This window comes from Hemibagrus wyckioides, linkage group LG26 (genome assembly GCF_019097595.1).
Source record: "Hemibagrus wyckioides isolate EC202008001 linkage group LG26, SWU_Hwy_1.0, whole genome shotgun sequence".
Lineage (NCBI taxonomy): Eukaryota > Metazoa > Chordata > Actinopteri > Siluriformes > Bagridae > Hemibagrus > Hemibagrus wyckioides.
In genome coordinates this window covers 12,299,937-12,317,481 of record NC_080735.1, presented here as the reverse complement: position 1 = coordinate 12,317,481, position 17,545 = coordinate 12,299,937, and the positions used below count along the sequence as shown (strand labels likewise).

At 41.8% G+C, this 17,545-nt stretch overlaps 1 protein-coding gene across 4 annotated transcripts in view; it reads left to right on the top strand.

Moving 5' to 3' along the window:
• Positions 1 to 17,545, top strand: part of bcl9 (BCL9 transcription coactivator) — a 99,718-nt gene that overhangs the window by 78,064 nt on the left and 4,109 nt on the right. For 3 of the 4 annotated variants that reach the window (XM_058380996.1, XM_058380995.1, XM_058380994.1), the window contains exons 4-9: positions 9,295 to 9,668; positions 11,091 to 11,425; positions 13,055 to 13,165; positions 13,728 to 13,887; positions 14,961 to 15,060; positions 15,150 to 17,445. In XM_058380996.1, the coding sequence (XP_058236979.1) occupies positions 9,328 to 9,668; positions 11,091 to 11,425; positions 13,055 to 13,165; positions 13,728 to 13,887; positions 14,961 to 15,060; positions 15,150 to 17,445 (3,343 nt within the window). In that variant the 5' untranslated portion in view covers positions 9,295 to 9,327. The remainder of the gene's footprint in view (positions 1 to 9,294; positions 9,669 to 11,090; positions 11,426 to 13,054; positions 13,166 to 13,727; positions 13,888 to 14,960; positions 15,061 to 15,149; positions 17,446 to 17,545) is intronic. The other variant, XM_058380997.1, reaches the window with a different exon arrangement.

Genomic DNA, 17,545 nt, shown 5'->3' with positions numbered 1-17,545 from the left:
AGCTGACATTAGCTAGGAGCTAGTATGTCAGGGAACTAATTAGATTAGTGAGCTAGTATCTCAGAATATTTAACTTTCAGATAGTAAGAACAGCTGGCATTAGCTTGGTAGCTAGAAGCTAGTATCTCAGGGAACTGATTAGATTAGCTAGTGAGCTAGCTGCTTGTATCTCATGGAACATCTAACTTTCAGCTAGTAAGCTAGTAGGAACAGCTGACTTTAGCTGTGACATTAGCTAGGAGCTAGTATCTCAAGGAAACTGATTAGATTAGCTAGTGAGCTAGCTGCTAGTATCTCATGGAATATTTAACTTTCAGCTAGTTAGCTGTAAGAACAGCTGACATTAGCTAGGAGCTAGTATCTCAGGCAATTGATTAGATTAGCTAGTGAGCTAGTTGCTAGTATCTAATAAAACATCTCACTTACAGCTAGTTCTTTAGTAGAGATTCTTTTAAGGTTTAGCAAACATTAGCCAAGTAGCTAGGTGCTAGTTTCTCTGGGAACTGGAAACTGGAAATATTAGCTAGGTTGGTGAATGATGAGTCATATTAAGTGTTTTAAGCCTTAATTAACATTTTAATAAATAATGAGGTAAATGTCTGGTGACAGATTTATGGTCTGGTTATGTCTGACTGCATAACAGATTTGTTTGTTTATTTCTCTGTTTGTTTCTTCCCTTCGGAAAATATTCTTTTGTCGTAAATTCAGCTTGACAAAGTTAGCTGTGTCTGAGGTATCACCAGAAGCGGAAGTTTTCGTGTCCTTTTCCATACCTTAATGTTGTTAATATATTAACTTGATAAAATTTTATTTGTTTTTTGTTCAGCTTGGTGTAAAGGGCTACAGATGACGCTTGCTGTTTTACAAGCCTATTTATATACACCGCATCGTCTCTAAGACAGGATTTTGTGTGTTACAGGAATGTAAATAGATTGGCGAGGTTTTAAAGTTTTAATTGCATTTACGCAGCCTAACGTATTAGTAAAATGCTTAAAACATAGCCATGTGCTTGTATTAAACGGTCATGTCTTAATTGCGTAAACCTCTTACATATTCTAATAGTATTTGTAATTACTTTGTATCGTGACTACATTATTAAAAATATATTTCATACGACTCTCGCCCGGGGAGCCGAACCATTTCATTTCTCTTTGAAATTTGTCCAGAATAAGGCTTCTTGAGCTACAGATGGCTGGATATTGCCTTTTCAATGGCCAGACTTTATTTTGAGAGCACAGCAAATGGTGTCTGACTGGGCAGCATGTAGCTAAATTCGAACATGTGTGTAGTAATAATATTCATGATGTACATGAATTGGGAAATGGCACAACTACTACAGTATACTGTATCGTATGACTTCTTATCGACACTGAACCAGAGAAAGCACTAGATGGAAAGCTAATAACAGAGATTACACCTTTGCTTGACCATTAGCCAAACGTATTAAAACAGTATTTTTAATATTAAAATATTTAGTTGATTTCAGTAGATCATGTGCACTGGCTTGATGCAGTGATATAAAGCGGACATTTTTCTACCCAAGATTATTACCGTGTGTGTGTTGTTATGGTCCATGAGTAAACATGTAGTCAGGTGTGTGTGTGTGTGTGTGTGTGTGTGTGAGGTAGAAATTGAAAATCTGGATAATTTATGGCTTTGCTTCAAAATGGGATTTGCATAATATGCCTGGCCTTTTTAAAGTGAGCGTAAACAACAAGGGTGTGTGTGTGTGGGTTGGTTGGTATGTGAGTGTATTTGGTGACGAGGGTTATTTCATGTCTGTCATTATTTATGTCTGTCAGCTTTGGCGCTTGAATTCTCTCACTCCCATGTTCACGATCGGGCCTCATGTTCGCTCTCGCCCTCGGACGATTTTTCTGAATCCACGGATTTCGGTTCACGTCTAGCCGTTTGGTGCCTATACTCTGCGCTCTTTGCCAGTATTATTTTCAACCCTTCATAACTCGTTTCATCTGCTTTAATGCTGTTTGCACCGATCAGCTGTCAGTTTTTCTATTTGTCCTGGCCAAGATGTAGATGAAGCCAGTCATACATCAGCGTTAAAAGATCTCTCATCGGGATTTGTGGAAATTACGTCTCTTTCTAGACCCAAAAACAATTTGGAAAGCCGAAGCTTTGAGTGCGTGCCTGTAATAAGAAACTTGAATGATTGTTATTTTCCGCTTCTTGTTTCCGTGGGGACTGACTTTTCAAGTTGATGCAGTTTTTAGGTGAAAGAAAGAATTTGGTCTTTTTTGTTTTGATGCAGTCATCTGCACTCTATATACACACACACACACACACGCCGCTGTTGGACTCGTCTGAGCGGCTTTAGTTAACTCAGTTTTTCCTTAAGTTTCCTCATTCGTTGCTGCCATGGCAACAACTAGCAATGCAAACCGAGACTACATTAGCAGCGCCGTCATAGAACCCATGGATGATAAAAATAGTCACTTCCTTAAGAGAATTATTTACCTCAGAAATGTTCATCATTTCTGATATTTAGCTAGATTTAACTTGGTTTTTTTTTTTTTTTTTAATATTAATAAATAAATAAATAACCAGGAATCAACTTTTAGGGCTTGCCTACACATTTGACGCGTGTGTGTGTATATATTATATTATATTATATTATATTATATTATATTATATTATATTATATTATATTATATTATATTATATTATATTATATTATATATATATATATATATATATATATATATATATTATATATAATATGACAAAAAGCAATATTTACTAGCTTTAATCTTCATGTAGCACTAAATCATAGACTTTATAAACGGGTCTCCGTTTCTCATGCAACAGGCAAAACTCAGCCAGGCAAAACAGAAAGCTACAACACAGCATCATCTTTCAGCAGGAAGGAGACGTGGGAACCTGTCAGACAAACACCCAGATGTCACTGCAGCATATGTGTTGAAAACGGGGCTTTCCCAAAACATATGTATACTCAAAACAACTGTTCCAGTACTGTGCGTACGTGTGTGTGTGTTTATGACAGACCGCTTCATTGGAAAGTCTTTAACAGGAGTGCTAGTCATAGGCAGTAGGAGTGTGTTGTTACTGGATGGGTAAAAACACGGGGTTCCCCTCTCACTTTTCTCTTTTTTTTTTTTTTTTAAGGTAGAACAGCCATTACTACTGTTCTCGCATGACAAAATTGTTAACTGTAAACTTTAATAAGGAAAGTCGAAGTCTGGTAATGTTTTTGTGTTTGGTCGATTACTTTACCATCGATTTGAACACTCCAACCCATTGGAAATGTTTGCAGACTCTGAAAACTTTTCAATGCTGAGAGCTGTGATTTTGAAGTATTGGATCCTTTTTCGTTTTTGCAGTTGTGGTGTCCTGGGTTTCATTGACTTTTATAAATTGTAGTTTTGTTGTGATTTGTACGAGTGGTTTCGGCTTGCACCCAGGATTGTGACCCGTTCTTTCCCTTCAGTCCTGAAACCTTACCTGTCCTTTTGAAGTACCTTTTTTTTTTTTTATTTTATTTTTTTTATTTTAAATATATTTCCACCGCATTCATCTTGCACAGTCTGCGGTTGCCACGTCTAGGATTTCCACCTCTCTTTCCATCCGTAGAAAACGCAGGATGACTGGCTGTGATGTTCGAGAGGACGGCTTTTGTAATCTAGTATCTGGCAAGAGATCGACAATGAAGCAGATACCTCGCGATGTTTCATCCGTGGTATAATGATGTGAGAGAAACTATTAAACACACTGCGAGGTAGACAGCTACATTTGTAATTACGGAGTGTTTCGAGTTTATAACTCCCCTCTAGCTTTGTGCTGTGTTTCCTCGCGTTTCATCCATTCTGTTTATCCTCTAAAGGCATTTTTGGGAAAAATAAACATTGATCTTTCTAGTTTGCATTCGTTACACGTGCATTCCATGTGTTTCCTGTCGGTGGTTTTAGATGAGGCGCACAGAGAAAAAGAGTTAATGTCATTAGCGTGGGGTTGCCAGGTTTCAGCTAAATTTCCATCTCGGCTACATCACAAAAACCACACAGAAGACCTGAACCTAACCCAAAAAAAGTTCAGGCGATGGAAAAGAGAGACTTTTTCCCTCTTTTTTTTTTTTTTCCCCCTTTACTTTTGATTGGGAAACAAGGGCACCATGGTGTACACTGATTTACAGGCATTTCTGATATACAGACGTTTTCCACCCCTTCGTCACTCCCAATCTTTGCAATAGAAATAGTTCTTTACATCATAGACACCCTTTTATAGCCTTAAGGAATGTATTATTTAATGTAGTGCTTATGTATGTTTTTCTGTGAAGATTTTTTGGCATTAATAATAATAATAATAATAATAATAAACTAGCTCAATTCAATTGGTTAAGAAAACAAGAAAGAAACTATCCAGAAACCCTGTCTGCTGCTTGTGTGGGGCAGCAGGAGTCCGACCTCAATGGGCTTCTGTTTGACCATCCAGTTAAAGCAATGATAACTCTCTTGTGCTCTACTGTAGCTACATCAACTGAGCAACAGCTAAAGAAGAGCGTAAATGAACGTATCTACCAAATAGCAATCTTTTTAAATCATCAAAATAAATAATTAGCATTTTGGATATTAGCATATATACCCCCCCCCACACACACACACAGCCTCCCAACAAATATAAATCAACAAATTAAATTCCTAAATTTTGTCTGTAAATGAATGCATTTTTTCCCTCCGTTTCCATGCTGACAGATTCTTTCATCATCCCCTGGCTGTATTACGGGATTTCGCCGCGTGCCGATGGCTGTGAAAACACTGGGCCGTTAATAATAATTACTAGCTCCCCCATTTATAATGAGCAATATTGATAGTGTTTTCTAACATTCGAGCACATAAAAGCAGCGAAATCTGTAGGACAGATTTCCTGCACACATAAATATTGAGTGCCTTCTGGGAGATCTCATAAAAAGCACGCCTGCTCATATGAAACAAAAGCTAATAGAATAATCACTGTAGCTGTGAATGTCGGCTAAATATTAATATCGAACTCGCGCTGATATGGGGGATTTAAACGGATATCTGTACTAATGCTCTTCCCGCTGATGGACTCTGTGAATTACGTCTTTATTACTCGATTTTGAGTGTGGAGATTTCCCCCCCCCCCCCCTCCTTATTGGATCAATACCTACCTTCTCAAAGCTTTATTTGAAAAACTGGAGGCTGATTTAAAAAAAAAAAAAAAAGAAGAAGAAGAATTGGCTTTGCAGCGCTGCCTCTCTGATTTGCTTATGAAAACCTCTAGATGATGCAATGCAAAAAACACCTACTGTGGGTGTGTGTCCAAGTGCATGTGCATTCTAATTCACTTCACCTCGGAGGTGTGTGTGTGTGTGTGTCTGCCTGTCTGTCTTGAGGCGGTGCAGCTTCAGGGCCCTGTCCGTGCGTGTTGCCGTGGCAACACTGTCGGTGGGCTTGTGTGTGTGTGTGTGTGTGTGTGTGTGTGTGTGTGTGTGTGTGTGTCTTTGGCTGGGCTGCGGAAGAGCTTCTGCGACCAAGCTGTCTACTGCTGCTGGAGCCATACAAAATAGACTCACTCTGACTGCAAGCATCTCATTATATGCTCCAAGTGTGTGTGTGTGTGTGAGAGAGAGAGAGAGAGAGAGAGAGCGCATGAGGAGTGGTGGCAGAGCAATGAAACTGCTCAGTGAATCACAGCAATGGCGTTCTCAGCCCTCTCCCCTGAGGCATTGTGGTTGTTGGTCTAATGATGTAGCTTGTATATAAGTGTTTCTGTTTGTATATTTTATTTTATTTTATTTTTTATTTTTTTTAATAAACCAACAGCAGAGTAGTATTTGTAAAAATCCTAATTCGGTAATTTGTGTGTTTGGGTGTTTTCAGCAAGTTAACTACCATTTATTAAAATGCTGTCCTGTTAAATAGGCCTTATTGGTGTTTCTGGCACAGAACAACTGCAGTTTAAGTAATTGTAATTAGTGGTCGACTGATATGGGTTTTTTTAACGGCTGGCGCTGATAGTGGTACTTAGAAAGCAGTGAAGCCGATGATAAAGAAAAAAAAAGCTGATATTAGTTTGTAATCAAATTCTTGCAAATAGAAATTAGAATAACGCTCAAATGGCATGTAATCTCTTACACTGACTGATACAAAACAGATAATGGTTGTGTATGTAGTACATGATTTTGTCTTAAATGTGCTGTCATTTGCCTCATGTAACTTGGCAACAGAAGCTCTTTGACATCCTCTAGATAACAGAGTGAATGTCTCTGTTGTATCAGTATCTTGTGTGTGTGTATATGTATGTATATTTATATACATACCGATCAGGCATAACATTATGACCAGTGAGAGGTGAAGTGAATAAGACTGATGATCTCATCATTGGCACCTGTTAGTGGGTGGGATATATTAGGCAGCAAGTGAACATTTTGTCCTCAAAGTTGATGTGTTAGAAGCAGGAAAAATGGACAAGTGTAAGGATTTGAGCGAGTTTGACGAAGAGCCAAATTGTGATGGCTAGACCACTGGATCAGAGCATCTCCAAAACTGCAGCTCTTGTGGGGTGTTCCCGGTCTGCAGTGGTCAGTATCTATCAAAAGTGGTCCAAAGAAGGAACAGTGGTGAACCGGCGACAGGGTCATGGGTGGCCAAGGATCATTGATGCATGTGGGGAGCGAAGGCTGGCCCGTGTGATCCGATCCAACAGACGAGCTATTGTTGCTCAAATTGCTGAAGAAGTTAAAGCAGGTTCTGATAGAAAGGTGTCAGAATACACAGTGCATGATGGGTTAGGGCTGTTTTGGCAACAAAAGGGGGACCCACACAATATTAGGCAGGTGGTCATAATGTTATACCTGGTTGGTGTGTGTGTGTGTGTATATATATACGTGTGTACATACATACATACACACACACTGATCAATAGTGAAAATTCTTATGTTCTTAATAAAATAATCGAATATTTTTTTATTATGGTTTATTACATGATATGCAACAACTAATTGACAAGAATTAATAAATTAGTTGGCACCATATTTCATTATTGATTAGTTGGTCTACGTTATGAAGCATGCTTCTGTTCATCAAGTCACCACACTTTTTGTTTCACATGCAAGAAGCTGGGAGTTCATCCCGGAAAGAGTCCATTTCCTGATTACAGACACTGAAACCCCGCAAGAGTCAACCACACTCGCTGAAAATGATTCACCTGGTGCAAACATGACAAACAATATAAATTTAGCAGCAGAGTGTTTGTTAGTGGTACAGCCTGTGATAAGAGTCGAACAAATTACGAGTGAGTAATACATGAGGACGTGAGAAGATTTTAATGCTGTAACAGATTGCATGGTATTATTGTGGCCTTTTATTTTAGTTTGCCACATGCTAGTTATTATATATGCATATATATATAATATAACGAGTTTTATACATGTTGTGTATATATTTGAAATAATCCAACTGACTAATAAAGTAATAATCAGTCTTTCGATTTTAAAAGCCTTTAGTTTGATTTCAGTTTTTCTTGAGGAGGTGAGTTTGTTGAATCTTTACCTGTTGTTAGCATAGTGATGGACAGATTCTTCTGTTTGTGATTAGCAAATGAAGTTAAACGTTCTGCATTTAGAAACTCTAAGGTAACTAAATCTGTTGAGAGCCCGAAGTCTCATGATTGGCGAAGTATCTTTTCTTTTCCTACACCTGATAGGCAAATAAGTGACTAACTACAACTCTTCATTCTGCTTGCAATTTTATTTAATCATTTAATGCTTAATCCTTCCTCTTGCAGGATCGTACAATGTGATGTTTCGGATAAATCGCGAAATCTAAATCTCTTTTTATATGTAAGCTTATTTCAAGCAGAAGCAATTAGCACTGGCAAGACATGTCGCTAGTCGGCCTGGCCAATTGTCTTGTTTGGACCGGTTTTGTTATGTTCGTTGTATACGCTTGGTTTAAATGCCTTGTCAAAAAGGCACTTGCTATTCATTTTGATGGACATTAAAATCATTTTAATTAAAGAACAGAATTCAAAGTGAATCATGGCGCCTTGGGCTTGAAGGAACTCTGTCTCTGGTTCAGTTTTGTGTTTTTTAGTTTTTGGTACAGAGAGAGAGAGACTGGGAGAGAGAGACAGACAGAGACAGAGAGAGAGACTGCTGATTGTAGATCATTGATATTGCTCGTCAATCATTTATACACTTGGTGGTCATCTTTTGTGATGCTCTCTAATAAAGTCTGCTGGTTTTAAATGAGAGCAGTTGAAGTGCGTTACTGCCCTCGGTGTCAGTCCTTCCTTTTTGCCAGAGGGGTGGCAGGCAGCCGCTTACATCATTTGTGTTCCTTGGAATCCATCCTAAATATCTTGTGCATGACAACAGAATTTGACAGTGCAGCCTTATGAAATGTTTCTCGTGTTCTGATCAGACGACTACAGAGCGAAGAGTGTGTACACATACTTGACCGTATTCTCATTTCTTCTCACTGGGAATCAGGAAAGTTTACAGACTAACTAGCGCTAGTCATGGAACCGTGTAGTCGTGTTGACTCCTGTTCCTGCCCCAGGTGTTTCTACTAGCAAGCACAAGGGTCATGTAAGGTTTCGAGTCTGTGGTTGCGACTCCTTGAAGCAGTTTAATAGTCCTGCTGCTTTTAATGCAAAATGTTAGATTGCTTCAAACAAGATATTAGAATTAGTCTGTACGTATTTTGAGTGATTTAAATGGAGTCTAATTCATTCTCAACTATTTAGGATCTGCTTAGTCGGTCTATGATGTGTATATCAAATACACTTAAGTTGATTGTTATATAAAACATTATAATGCTTGTAAAAAAATAACCGTAGTTCTAGATAATAGTTTGTTTGAGAATTTTGTCACTTGCATTGTTTTGTTATAAGTTCTGTGGATTGCTGAAATCCACGTTTCACCCCTTAAGCATGACACTAAATACCTTTTGATAATTGTTTCCATTTGCAGTGTTTTAATGTGTGGTGACTAGATGATGGTTGTATGTGGAAGTTTTGCATGTGTACAGCCTGTTTTGCTAAAGGGAACAGCAGACTTGTGTGTCCACAAGCTTGTAGTGATTATTTTCTATCCAATTCTAAAGTAAACTATTTTTAATATTGTGAATACTTTATTGCCAGTATTGATTGTATTAAGCAGTTTCAGCCATCATTCCTTTACAGAATGGCATCTTTTGGCATTTTGAATTTGACTACAGAATGTGTCTCGTTTTGTGAACCTTGCCTTTAAACTTGCTCTCTATCTTGTGTGTTATCTTGTGTGTTTGTGTTTAGTGTGGCCAGGGGCTGTGAGGGCTCCGTGGGGAGATGCTGGAGGTGCAGGAGGAGCGAGCAGGAGCAGCAGCAGCAGCAGCGGGAACGGGAACGGCCAGTGGAACGGCGCCGGGCGCCACGGCCAGAAAAGAGCGAGCCAAAGACCGGCAGGAGGAGGGCCAGGACTGCAGTGGCCCTGCTGCAGCCGCCAACACCGGGTCCCGCAGCGCCCGGGCCAAGGCAACGCCCGCCGCGCACTCGCACACACACTCACACACACACACACCCAGCCCTCACCAGCACACTACTGCTTCAGCCTCGGTAGCTCTGGGACTGTCGTCAATGCATTCCAGCAACCCCAAAGTGAGAAACTCTCCTTCAGCTAACACGCAGAGGTGAGGCGCAAAAAAAAAAAAAAAAACTTTGTTAAACATGCAATGTGGCATTTGATTTGTATGTTACTGGTATATTATTTGCTGTAGTATATTTTGTAGTAGCAGTTTGCTTGCACAAGGAGACACTCATTTCTGTTTGGCCAAGAGTGGTGGATTCCCAGAGAATTATGACGCAAAAGGAAAATTAATAAGCGAGCTCTTATGAAGAGGAAAGCAGGCCAGGCGTAGCTAACTGCTGCTGCAGTGTGTTTTTTGGGGGAAGGTACTCTGGAGAAGCGTTTGGAGTCATTCCAACTGTCTGATTCAACACCCATGAAACCGACCCACACAAGCTCAGCCAGAACGGCCGCTTCATTCGCCTTGTCTCTTGCTTGCCAGTCTTGTCCAAAGCCAAAATGCCCACCCTCTTGTTGACGTATGCTTCTGTAGCCAGTGAAGGAATGGGCCACTGGCCTGCCAGGTTCCTGCTGGGCTTGTCTTGCACCATGACACTTAGCCATGATGGGCCAGGTCTTGCCTTCTTGCTGCTTGTTTTTTTTTTTTTTTTTTTGCCTCCAGGTCATCATCTGGTGGCCATTTTTGGACCTAGATTTAGTGAAGTTGGCAAACATTGTGCTCAATAGTTCAAACAAGAGCAGCAGTCAAGAGAACTACCATGGTGACTAGAAATGTGCAATATGAGCAACTTTTAGATCTTCTTGCTGAGCCTGCAGTATTTTCAGTATCTGCACTGTTACCTTACTTGCTACTGCTACTTTCCATAACATTGTTAGCTCAAATCCCTTGCAGATGTGTACCTCGTCACCAAGGTAACGTGACGTGAATTCAGGGCCTGGTCTCCGGTTATCTGCTGGCCAATCTGGTTAAACAGGGTATTTTATTAAATATTAACTCGACACTCTGTCAACAGAGAGAAAGAGAAATGGAGAGAACAGGTTTCGGACATAAGGGCACCGTAAATGTGACTGGTGCGTCACCTGATTGCATTAGGGTTTCCCTTTAAATGTTCCAGTAACATTTTTCTTTAGGGTGGGGTTGTGTATGCAAGTGCAACACAGCATTTTATCTCCACCAGAATGAGGGCAGTTTCCTGCTAAGTTAGAATGAAAGGTTCCTCAATTTTTTTTTTTTTTTTGCCCAGGAATGATTCCTGGTATGGTAAAAAGGTTGATTATGACTGTAGTGTCTTTATCTGGTTGTCTCGTTCCAGCTGCAGTAACTAAGTTATTTATATTTATTTATATATACAAGTTAAGTAAGTTATTTATATATACTAAGAGTTTGTTCCTGATTAAATTGAGCCGTCCATTTCAACAGTAGTATTTGCTATGCTTTGAAATGTCATTATTATCATATGAACTTTTTGATGCCTGGAGATTATCGGCTCACTGTGTCTGTTCTCTACTGCTCCTTTTCCTCTAGCAGTCCAAAATCCAAGCAGGAGGCCATGGTGCGTTCACCACCCGTGATGTCTCCTTCCAGCGCCGCTCAGATGGACTCCAAACTGCCCAATCAGGGAAAACAAGGAGGTGCCGGCAGCCAATCGCAGCCGTCTCCCTGTGAGCCCAAGGCGCTAAGTGGAAGCCACACACCCAAAGGCCCTCAGGGTTCTGTGGGTAGCATGGGACTCAAAAATGGACAGGGACTGAATTCTGGCAATGGAGCAAAAAGCAAGATCAAGAGGGAGCGAAGCACTTCGATTGAGTCTTTTGAGCAGAGGGATACAGGGACACCCAATAATGAGGGGGACCAGAAAGGTAAGAAAATCTTCCTTCCTGTGGGCAATTACTAATTTGAGTGAGGATGCTCCGTAATTGCTCCTTTAATTTTGTCAGTTGTATAGAAATTTTTGCCAAACGTTTTGAAAGCCCTGTCTCGTTGGGATGGCTCAAGTAAAGGAAAGCATTCGCTCCATTTCTTTCCAAGTCCAGTGATTTCCACTAGGAATCCACATTTCCATGCATCTGGAAAATTCTGCATTTAAGAGAAAATATGGTTTAAAAGTTACTGATGATTATACATAACCTGTTAAAACATTTGTTTGATATGCACTTCAGCATGCTTTTGTGGTATTTGTGTGAATCCTATGACCTAGGGATTGATTGTACACTGTAATGAAATGTTCTATCTACTATTTCCTTGGTCTTACTCTCCTATCTCCTTCCACATGTTGTATGATGTTGAAACACGACCAGAATATGGCCTAACATTTTAAAACCCCCAAGACACAAATATGCTGTATTCGTCATTGCAGTCACATTTTCACTCGGGCTGTTTTTCTGGCGCATGAGGTCGCGTGTCTTTCCTGCTGTCCTCGAGCACTGTGATCAGGACTGTAGTGCTGCATAAAGACATCCACACACACCCCCATATGTCTCCTAGTGGAAACATCACACTGTAGATTCAGAGGTAGGAAGTGCCAAGGAATGTACCATCTTGCCTGCTTGGAGAGGGGACACCCCTCTCCATTCCCCTCTTGAAGGACCTCTGCTTGATTGTCTGAAGGACCCCTGCTGGTGGTTAATGCCTTTGCATAGAGATTATTTGCCTTGAGACTAGCCATTTTATTAACCATGTGTCAAATAACTTCTGCAAAATCACCCAGGTATTTAAATCGGAGACGAATATGCTCTATTATGAGTTCATATAGACTAGCATTCATTGTTTCCTGAGCTTACCCGAGGTGTATTGATAGAGAATGCATTTAGGAGGATGCAGCCAAAGCTGTGCAAAGCATAAAATGAGTCCCCTACCTGTGTTTGTGCGTGAATGTGAATGTGCTTCCTGACTCAATAGGAGGTAAAGGAGTTTATAGGTTGTTTTGTGCATGTGCACGTCTCTCTGAGCCAGCCTGCCAGGTTAGTTTTGTGCGTGTTTGACTTTGCTGTCGGGAGTTTGCTCATGGCGTTTGTTTGCTTCTGCAGCAAGTGTGTTCTCCACACAGGAAGTCCTGTTATGCTCCTCTTCTTTATTCCAACTCTATTATCTGAGCAGTGGTTCTAGACACTGCTGTATCCTGGCTACGGGGAAGTGGTGTGTACGCAGTATACAGATGGTGCTGACTGTCAGGGTTGTAGACCACAAGGTCATGGACAGAAACAACAGGAACTTATCTGCTCAGAGCTGGTGAATTTTTCAAAAGAGCCTTTTATTTACTGCAGACGGAACGCCAAGGATTATGAAAAAGTTATCCTGAACTAAAATATTGTTTATAGTCCTCACAACTCGGTAGGTTTTATTTCATTACAGGCTGCTGTGTATACATTTATGCCGGTTTATTGTTGGTTTAAATAATACAGTTCACCTTTGAAATAAAACCCCTAGATAAAAGTGTTTTTGTATCGGAGCAGAGAGCTAATATTTCTCTCTTTTCCCTTTCCTTGCAGAACTGGGCAGTAGAGCAAAGAGGTTATGTGTAGCTGAACGACGACAGCCCTATAGTGGAGCTGACTGGTGTTCAGGAGGGGAGAGTGATGAAGACGACACAGGATTCTTCAGTAAGTGACTGGCTTTAAGCATCATGTTGAATACATTATCCTAGAGCAGAAATAACACCGCACAAGCTGTATTTCCCACACTACAGATTTTTTTTCTCGTCCATTTAGAAAAATGTGTTAGGTGTTCTCAAAGGTGGACCCTCGTGACTTCATTGTTGAGGGTCCACCTCAACACAATTATTGTCAAGAGAGAAAGTAGGTGCTAGGCCAGTAATAGTAATGGGTGTCTCATCAGTATTGGTGGGAAATTTGTTTGCATACGTGGTATGTTATTTCAGATGAATCAAATGACCTCATGGCTCAATTTTAGACAGGAAAGTAGTCTGACCATACCTTGAAAGACAGGAGTCGGCAGCCAGCCGAGTGAAAGTCTGATAAAGTTCTATAAAAGGAAAAATTAACCGTCTGTTTTTATTCTATGATGCTTTTGTTAGTGGCCTAGCTCATGTTTCTTGATGTTAGAGAGTTACATTACCACCATTTTCTATTGATTGCAGGCAATTATCCTCTTTCGTATCTAAACGACATGTCTCTCCTTGTCTGCTTTATCCTCACCTCTCAGACTGTAACTCCAATGACATCAAGCCAGATCCGAGCACCCTGGCAGCCTCAACGCCTACCCACAATGCTGTCGGAGGACAAAACACATCATCAGAGATGGGCAGCAGTCAGAAAGCTGGGTCAAAGGTTGTTTACGTCTTCACCACAGAAATGGCAAACAAGTAAGGCTTGTTCCACTTTATTTCTTTCTTTATTTAATTGTTCAGTGTTCAGTTTTTTGTATGTTCAGAATATTCTTGCTTTCCGTGTAGCTATAGAGCAGAACTACAGATTTTTCCAAATTTTGACAATATTTTTGTTTCAGTAATGCTTGACCACATGAATGTGATGATTATTAACCAGTGTCTGTATAGTGTAGAGGCCATGGTAGCAAATTTCAGACACTAAAATTTGTCATGTTTTTACTGAGTGAGAATACTTTGTTCAGTCCTTAAAACCGTCGCTTATATTAAACCTGTTGTTTTCTCATCTGAAAGTGTTCCATAATAGTGTAATATTACAAATTTCATACCCTAACTCCAACCAGTCAACCAAATCAACATTTATACCATTGGCTACGTAAATCTACAAGAATTCTCGTTTAATAATTTTACATTTGAATAGAAATGTAGTTAGTTTGCATGTTTCATTTTGATGGTATATGACTGCATAACCCCTCAGTTACACCTGAACCATGCTAATTCTTTTCCCTTCAGATAGACAAAATAATTAGTGAATGAAGCTTCTCTAATTTCAATGTCTGGCTGTGTGTTGGAGCAAGTGAGAAATGAGAGTTGGTGTCATTGGCATGGTAGCAGAGACTCGTGAAACCTTTAGATCACAATCAGCAGGATTCCAAATGTCAGTGACACTATCTATCAGGGATGCATGCTGTTGCTATAAGGAGCATCTCCCACTGAGCAGCATGTCATTACGGAGCTGATGTTACTCAGGAAGGGTGATGATTCTGGTGTCACAATACAGACAGAGACTGTTTATCTTCTTCTGTTGCGTGTGTTGTACATGTGTTGAGTTGTGAATTAAAACTTGCAAGCACATAGAGGTTCAAATTTAATTTACCAATTAGTACTCTAAATGGGTGGGATGAAACGCTTAAACCCTTGATAAGAAATTGTAATTTAATGAGTTGCCCCAGCTGTATTACTTCAATGTGGTGAAAATTTTGTCTTTGGGCATAGTTGTTACTTTATGAAATACTGATACTCCACTTAGTGTGACTGTGTTCTCTTTTCAGGGCTGCGGAAGCAGTAATCACGGGCCGTGCAGACAACATAATCACTTATCACATGAACAATATTTCTAATGGCAAGGGTGGCAAGCCACAACTTCCCTTGGTAATAAACGAGTTACATTTTAAACTGTTTATTTTTAAACCTTGGTAGTTTGTACAAAACTATATAAAATCCTCTTTTATCTGTTTTAGAACAATCAACTTGGGCCACACAGGAATGACCCCAAGCAGCAAGGGGCACAGTCCCAACAGCAGTCTTCTCACTCTTCTGACCAGAACCATCAAACAGCCTCCAAAGCAGCACAGCCTGGTCAGCCACAGCAGCAATCTTCAGCGCAACCTGTCCAACCTCAGCAAGCAGCCCAAGTGGCTAAACCAGCCAACCTCTCTCAGGATGGCCCACCCTCAGGAGGCATGGACTCAAAGAGCCTCCCTAGCAGCAGCCCCCAGGATGGTGCTGGATCACAGGATGGTAGTAATCCGGCAGGGACGCCTGGAAGTCAAGGTCCCAATCAGGCTCCAAATGCTGGCCCACCGCAGGGCTTTTCTTCCCTTGACCTGCCTAAAGGAGCTGATGTAAAATTATCAGCCCAGCACCAGCAGCAGCTTGCCCATGAGATCATGAGCATGGGGGATAATCCTGAGGGTCTCTCCCAGGAGCAGTTGGAGCATCGAGAGCGCTCCCTACAGACTTTACGTGACATACAACGTATGCTCTTCCCAGATGACAAAGATATGGCTGCCATGGGGCAGGGAAACATGGGTGGACCCCCACCTAATGCTTCCATGATGGAAGGTGGTCCCAAGAAGCCTGAACAGGGGCCACTTCAAGCTATGATTGCTCAGTCTCAGAACTTGGGGAAACCTGGTGGTCCTGGGGGTCCACGCCCAGAAGGACCTCCCTTTGGGCCACCAGGACCCAGGGACATGCCTTTTTCACCCGATGATCTTGGGCCTCCTCCACAAGGTCAGGGCCCCATGAATTCACACCCTGGACCTGGTGGTGAACATGGTGACCACATGACACCAGAACAGATGGCCTGGCTGAAGTTACAGCAGGACTTTTATGAGGAGAAGAAGCGCAAACAGGAGCAAATGCAGCACAGACCAATGGGAGACATGATGCTTCATCAGGGTGGCCCACGGCCCATTATGCGTGCTCCACCACCTCCCTACCAACTGAATCCTGGTGAAATGTGGGGACCTGGGGCTGCAGAGCCATTTCCTGAGCAAATGAACATGGGCCCTAGAGGAATGCATCCACACATGCAGAGAATGCCAGGTTTCTCTGGAATGATGAACCCTGATATGGAGGGAGGTCCTAATCCCATGCCTAGGCCTGGCATGAACTGGCCTGATGACATGCCCAAAATGGGAGATGGAAGGGGGTTTCCACCAGGTCAGGGAATGTTTGGAGGTCCTGGTGGCCGTGTGGAGAGATTCCCCAACCCTCAGTCTGTACAAGAAGCTATGTTCCATCGAGGCATGGGTGACAAGCAAGGTATGGGTCTGCCACCAAGCATGATGATGGATATGAACAGAGTAATGGGGAATCAAAGACCCATGGAGCCTGGGAATGGAGGCGGCATGATGTTTCCCAGAATGCCAGGCGAAGGTCCCATGAGCCCCTCGTCAAGGATGGAGTTTGTGAAAGGTTTGGGGCGTGACATGGGCGACTTTGGAATGGGACCTGGCAATCTCAATGTTAACATGGGCCCCGGTCCTCAGATGATGGCTTCCAAGATGAGAGATCCACAGATGAACATGAGTCCAGAGGAGATTATGAAAATGAGGCATAGTGGAGGTCCCATGTCTGAGGCCATGGCTCCACAGCAGAAGATGATGCAGGGGCCCCCATTTCCTGACCAGCCTCATCCAGGTGACTTCAACATGGCACCAAACCGGCAATTCCCAGTCATGGGTCCTCAAGGGCCTGGTAATCAGAGAGGTCCCAGAGGTGAGCCACCTTTTGCCACTGATCAGCGAGGAGGCAATGTAGGTGGTAATGGTCGTCTCAGCCACATGCCACCTTTACCTCCCAACCAGCCTCCCAACAGCTCAGGCCCCCCACCTAACCAGAGGAATATGGGTCGCAAACCATCAGACTTGAGTGTCCAGGCTGGCCCAGCAAATTCACCCAATGTAAATCCACTTAAGTCCCCCACCTTGCGGCAGGTTCAGTCCCCCATGCTAGGCTCCCCTTCGGGAAACCTCAAGTCTCCACAGACACCTTCACAGTTGGCCAGCATGCTTAGTGGGCAGCCAGCAGCAGCAGCCGCAGCTGCTGCAGCGGCAGCCTCCATCAAGTCTCCTCCAATGATGGGTTCGGCAGGGGCATCACCCGTCCATATGAAGTCACCATCACTTCCTGCCCCCTCTCCTGGCTGGACATCCTCACCCAAGCCACCCATGCAGAGTCCAGGGATCCCGCAAAATAAACCTCCACTTAGTATGACCTCACCAAATATGATGGGCAGTGTAGAGCAAGGTACAAAAATCATTTAAATTATTTTTGTTTTGTGTTAAACATGTATGGATTTAGTGTTGTAAAGTTTATAGGACATTTCATTTTCATTTGTAAGAATTCA